The sequence below is a fragment of the Protopterus annectens genome, chromosome 6.part0 (genome assembly GCF_019279795.1).
Source record: "Protopterus annectens isolate FY-2018-M chromosome 6.part0, PAN1.0, whole genome shotgun sequence".
NCBI classification, from domain to species: domain Eukaryota; kingdom Metazoa; phylum Chordata; order Ceratodontiformes; family Protopteridae; genus Protopterus; species Protopterus annectens.
This window is the reverse complement of record NC_056737.1, coordinates 763279500-763286153: the sequence shown is the minus strand read 5'-3', so window position 1 is coordinate 763286153 and position 6654 is coordinate 763279500. Positions and strand designations below refer to the sequence as shown.

General features: G+C 36.8%; 1 protein-coding gene across 1 annotated transcript in view; it reads right to left on the bottom strand.

Annotated features, from left to right (window-relative positions):
- The window catches only part of LOC122803891 (exocyst complex component 5-like), a 109430-nt gene extending 109050 nt beyond the window's left edge, over positions 1-380 (bottom strand). The window contains exon 1 of the mRNA XM_044073574.1: positions 328-380. Within this exon, the coding sequence (XP_043929509.1) occupies positions 328-380 (53 nt within the window). The remainder of the gene's footprint in view (positions 1-327) is intronic.
- Between the last annotated feature and the right edge of the window lie 6274 nt (positions 381-6654).

The window sequence follows — 6654 nt, the reverse complement described above, 5'->3', positions numbered from 1 at the left end:
ACAAGCATTTCAAAAAGAGATGCTGATATGAGCAGCTTGTGATCACTTCCACCAATACCTTTATGTAAAAATTGCTTGTCTCAAAAGCAGTAATGTTGCTGTTTCACAGATGGAATCAAACTCCAACTAGCTTAAACACGAAAAACTGCGAGATTCAAGCAATCAAACAACCATGAGTTGTATCTTGCAGCATGTACTCCATCAGGTTTCTTCAATATACATGCACACCTTCCATGTTCCTGTGATGGTCCTGGTACTCCTTAACAAACCAACGTTTATTGAATAAAACTTCAACAACAAATAATGAAATGGTCCCAAGTTTTTCACGATAAGCGCTTTCGGTAATCCTTCCTCAGATCGTTGTTATAAAGGGACTCCATTACTTGGTATTAATATAATGTCTTAGCCAATAGAATTTTAAACATAAGCATTGCCTCCAGTGACATCACCAAATCTAGACAAATATGTTATAAGGCACACCTCTATTTCCAGCCTATCATCGGTCTTCTAGTTTTCAAAAACGGCTTGATAGGAATAATGTTATTGAGTCCTGGAGGCCGATCTGCTCGCAGATTAATAATCCACTTGGTCTCACATAACTCTGTTCTATTTGTTAAGTCACCTCTTTTATGACCAACATTAATATTTGCAATAACTTTGAAAACAAAACTATGCGTAGGGAACTTTGAGATATGCGCTGCCAATGCATTACGCATATCTCCTCTTCTAATTTCACTTAAATGGTGAAGTAACCTTTTCTTAAATATTTGGTTTGTCTTTCCAACATTGAAGGAGGTGCAGTTTGTGCAAGTAGCCAAATAAATCACATTCTGAGTTGTACATGTTGCTTTGCAATTAAAAACAAAATCTTTGCCCATACTCAGATGTTTAAAAGTGTTGCTGGAATCTATATATTCACATGCAGAACAATTTCTGCATTGAAAGGTACCTTTCCATCCTACTATTTTAGGTCTAGGAAATCCATCCTTCATACATAAAAGTCTCTTAATATTTTTCTGATTTTTGTAAGAGAATTGTGGTTTATCACCTACTATTGTCCGTAACTTTGTATCTTGCGTCAAAATTGGCCAATACTTGTATATAACTTCTTTAACTTGTTTGTTGTCAGTACTAAAAGTAAGCATTAATCGAGAGACAAGCATCTTATCTTTACTCACTTGTCTAAACCCCTCATGATTCTGTTCTTGATTAATAAAAAATTCCTGCATTGTTCTGTTCATATCCTTTTCAGAGTAGCCACGTGCTTGTAAACGTTCTTTCAAGTCTGATATCTCTTTCTGTTTTAAATTCTCTTGTGTGCATCTTTTTGTAATTCTAACAAGTTCATTCTTCATTAAATTTTGTGTTATATGTCTAGGATGCATACTATTTTTATATAAATAATGGTTTTTCCATGTCGATTTCCTATACAGAGAAGTTTGTATTCCTTCTTCTAATATAACATTAACATCCAGAAAGCTCAGTGACTTATGAGAGTGCTGTCCTGTGAACTTGAGAAATGGAGTTGTCATATTAAGATATTCCATAAATGGGATAAGCTCATTTTCATCTCCTTCCCAAAGTATAAAAAGGTTGTGTACAAAACTACCATAATACTTTACGTGATTAAATTCTGGGTTTGTGGTACTTAATACATGCCTCTTTTCCCGTTCAAAAAGAACTATATTTGCATAACTGTTGGCACAGGGGGTGTCCATGGCAACTCCCCAACGTTGCCGATATATTTTTGATCTATATAGAAAGAAATTGTTGTTCAAAACCATCTCCAATAATATGCAAATAAGGTTGGCATTGCTTTTGTTAACTCCTTCTTCCCCAATGACTCGTCTTACTGCATGGATGCCATACTCATTGCCGGTTTTCCTAAAGCACAATCAGAACAGAAATCCAAGAGCTGTGAGCCAGGACAGAAAAAGAAAGATGTTTATGAATTAAAACAGAATTCTTTAGTTGTGAATTTATCGAATTATTCTTTAACAGCTGAAGAAATCAGCGTACTTGAAAAAGGTCTTACATTTATACCATCTTTAAGATCTAACCTAAGTGAATTTGTATTAGACTTAAAATATTTTGCAAGAAATATAACTTTAAAAACTATATATGGGAATGGGAAAGTAGAAAAGACTACACTTAGGAAGTCCAGCACATTCATACCCATCAATCATCCGGCTGTGGACCTTTTTGTTCGTATGTGTAGTGATGAAGTTGAACATCTAAGAACAAAGAAAGATACTAAGCATTATTATAATATTACACATGAGGAGAAATTAGCACTGTTTAATCTACAACGGAATGAAGCAATTGTACTCAAACCGGCTGACAAAGGAGGATCTATAGTTATTCTCTCTTCAGATTGGTATAGGAACAAAATGCAAGAAATGTTGAGTGATGCAGCCACCTATTCAGAAGTTAACTGTTATAAATTAGAAGCAAGCATGAAAAGGATACAAAATCAGTTACAAAATATGCTATCAGAAGAAATTTTAAGCATAGATGAATTTAACTTCCTTAATGTCATGCACCCTACCATTCCATCTATTAGTGGCCTGCCCAAGATACACAAGAGTATGGTAGAACCACCTTTACGTCCTATAGTGGCGGGACAAGGATGGATTACGGAGTTGATGTCCATGTTCGTAGAAAAAGAACTTAAAGAAATTTTATCTGATATTCCTAGTGTCTTGAGGGACACAGATGATTTTTTGGTAAAACTTAAAATGACCATGGATCTGTTGGTGGATAAAAATAATCTGATGTTAGTTACAATGGATGTTGTGAGTCTCTTTACATCAATACCCAATGAGTATGGCATCCATGCAGTAAGATGAGTCATTGGGGAAGAAGGAGTTAACAAAAGCAATGCCAACCTTATTTGCATATTATTGGAGATGGTTTTGAACAACAATTTCTTTCTATATGGATCAAAAATATATTGGCAATGTTGGGGGGTTGCCATGGGCACCCCCTGTGCCAACAGTTATGCAAATATAGTTCTTTTTGATTGGGAAAAGAGGCATGTATTAAGTACCACAAACCCATGGTTTAATCACGTAAAGTATTATGGTCGTTTTGTAGATGACCTTTTTATACTTTGGGAAGGAGATGAAAATGAGCTTGTCCCATTTATGGAATATCTTAATATGACAACTCCATTTCTCAAGTTCACAGGACAGCACTCTCATAAGTCACTGAGCTTTCTGGATGTTAATGTTATATTAGAAGATGGAATACAAACTTCTCTGTATAGGAAATCGACATGGAAAAAACATTATTTATATAAAAATAGTATGCATCCTAGACATATAGCACAAAATTTAATGAAGAATGAACTTGTTAGAATTACAAAAAGATGCACACAAGAGAATTTAAAACAGAAAGAGATATCAGACTTGAAAGAACGTTTACAAGCACGTGGCTACTCTGAAAAGGATATGAACAGAACAATGCAGGAATTTTTTATTAATCAAGAACAGAATCATGAGGGGTTTAGACAAGTGAGTAAAGATAAGATGCCTGTCTCTCGATTAATGCTTACTTTTAGTACTGACAACAAACAAGTTAAAGAAGTTATATACAAGTATTGGCCAATTTTGACGCAAGATACAAAGTTACTGACAATAGTAGGTGATAAAACGCAATTCTCTTACAAAAATCAGAAAAATATTAAGAGACTTTTATGTATGAAGGATGGATTTCCTAGACCTAAAATAGTAGGACGGAAAGATACCTTTCAATGCAGAAATTGTTCTGCATGTGAATATATAGATTCCAGCAACACTTGTAAACATCCGAGTATGGGCAAAGATTTTGTTTTTAATTGCAAAGCAACATGTACAACTCAGAATGTGATTTATTTGGCTACTTGCATAAACTGCACCTCCTTCTATGTTGGAAAGACAAACCAAATATTTAAGAAAAGGTTACTTCACCATTTAAGTGAAATTAGAAGAGTAGATATGCGTAATGCATTGGCATCACATATCTCAAAGTTCCCTACGCATAGTTTTGTTTAAAAGTTATTGAAAATATTAATGTTGGTCATAAAAGAGGTGACTTAACAAATAGAACAGAGTTATGTGAGACCAAGTGGATTATTAATCTGCGAGCAGATCGGCCTCCAGGACTCAATAACATTATTTCTATCAAGCCGTTTTTGAAAACTAGAAGACCGATGATAGGCTGGAAATAGAGGCGTATCGTATACCATATTTGGATAGATTTGGTGATGTCATTGGAGGCAATGCTTATGTTTAAAATTCTATTGGCTAAGACATTATATTAATATCATGTAATGGAGTCCCTTTATAACAACGATCTGAGGAAGGATTACCGAAAGCACTTATCATGAAAAAATTGGGACCATTTCATTATTTGTTGTTGAAGTTTTATTCTATAAACGTTGGTTTGTTAAGGAGTACCAGGGCCATCACAGGAACATGGAAGGCGTGCATGTATATTGAAGAAACCTGATGGAGTACATGCTGCAAGATATAACTCATGGTTGTTTGATTGCTTGAATCTCGCAGTTTTTCGTGTTTAAGCTAGTTGGAGTTTGTTTGATTCCATCTGCGAAACAGCAACATTACTGCTTTTGAGACAAGCAATTTTTACATAAAGGTATTGGTGGAAGCGATTATAAGCTGCTCATATCAGCATCTCTTTTTGAAACGCTTGTTTTTGAGACATTGTTGCCAGCAGCTGATGAATGTAGCAACGTTCTATAATCTGAATTTTTATTCGTGAAAAGCCAACTATTTTTATCAGAACGTTCAATAACCTGAATTTTTATTCGTGAAAAGCTAACTATTCATATCAGAAGACTTTATATCTTCGTTCACATTTTATGTTGGTTTTATCCAATAAATATAATGACATTTTAAATTTGCATCTGGGTTTTTGTACCAAGATATTGCAGTTTTTAATCAATATAGCCGTGGAGTAGCGACTTGTTTTGACTTTGTATTTTCTCCTTTGGCTGGTCGCTACCTTATTAGTGAGTGTACATATTTTTACATATATCTGAGACAAGACCTGTGTGGTGAACAGACAAAACATAACAGCCAATCCTCTGGCCATCATGTGGATAGGCCCACAGTTGAGAGCTATGCAGACAGAGTGCATTCCATGCTAAACTAGTATGTGCACACAAACCCTGTAAAACTAGTGGTATACAATGTATATAACAACACTACTCACACTGTCCATAGGTCTGGAACCTTATGCAAATATGTAGTTAGCCTGTGTCTGCAAGTCCTGGTGTAAGAGGTATTGCTACCTGCTGTCTGCAACACTGCTGCCCACACACAGGAAGGATGTGCTCCATACAGGAACGTTAAAGGGACAACGCCCATATGATTTAATAATTTATAGTAGTGGGTTGCCATGACAGTGGTAATTGGAAGTACTACATAGCTGGCTGCATGCAGTTAGCAAGTGGTAAACACTGATTGGTGCAGAGGCCATCACCTGATCATGTGCATCACCTACAAAATCCAAGCTGCAATCTATTCAATGCAGCTCAATCCCTGTAGTGGAGAGAGAGCGAGAAAGAGAGAGAGAGAGAGAAAGAAAAAACAAACAAACAAAAAAACAGGGGGAAAAGTATCTACACCAACTGAACCTACAAACAACCCTACATAACTAAGGGGACACATAAAACTGTATTCAGAAGAGACAACAATCCTACAAAAGGTATGTTCGTAGGTTCATAGGTCAGTACTAGGCTATCGTCCCTAGGGCCTATACAAGCCTAGCCATAACAATTCCCTGGATATTTATTCCCACAATATTTACTTCCCTGGAACCCTGTCTATCAGGGTGATTGATGTGATCCCTGGGGTGAATTTCTTATCTCCCATCCAATCGTCAAGGTTCCTTTTGAAGAGGGCCAATGAGGCACTCTGCTTGGCATGTATGAGCAGTCTATTCCAGAGTATGGAGAGTCTCTGGGTCAGGAACCTATTCCTCCAGCATGTTTTGTTCATTGTGATAACAAGGTTTATATCCCTGGAGTGTGTGGCTCTGAGGGATTGGGATTTCTTTAAGTGGAGAATGTCCAACAGCTCAGGGTATGACATGGCCTTGTATGTTAAGCAGAGATTGCCTCTGAGTAGACAATATGCCACAGAGTATAGCTGGAGTGTTTTTAGATGGTCAGCATATGACATCTGCTTTAGGCCTGTGTTTCTTTTAGTGAGGAATTTCTGTGGCCTTTCCAGCTGTTGCAGATGTCTTGTGAGGTACATACCAAAGTAGGTGTTGTACTCTATAATGGATCTAATGAGGGATGAGTACAGTGGGACAATGACCTCCTTTTTTCTGGATGAAAAGCCCTTAGTGATGAGGTGTGCCACATAGAAAGATTTCCTGACTGTTGTGGCGATGTAGTTGTTGAAGGTGAGACCACTGTCCACCTGTGTCCCTAAGTCTCTCATCACACTTTTGGTGTTTAGTGTACTGCCACCTATGTGATAATTCATGGGTACATGGTTTTTCCCAAAGGGGATAACTATATATTTCTTGCCATTAAGCTTGAGCCCATGGCTCAGGCACCAAGCATCTGTTTCTGTAAGGCCCTTTTGTAGAATATCCACATCATTTGGGGATTCAATAATGGCTCCCACTTTGCAGTCA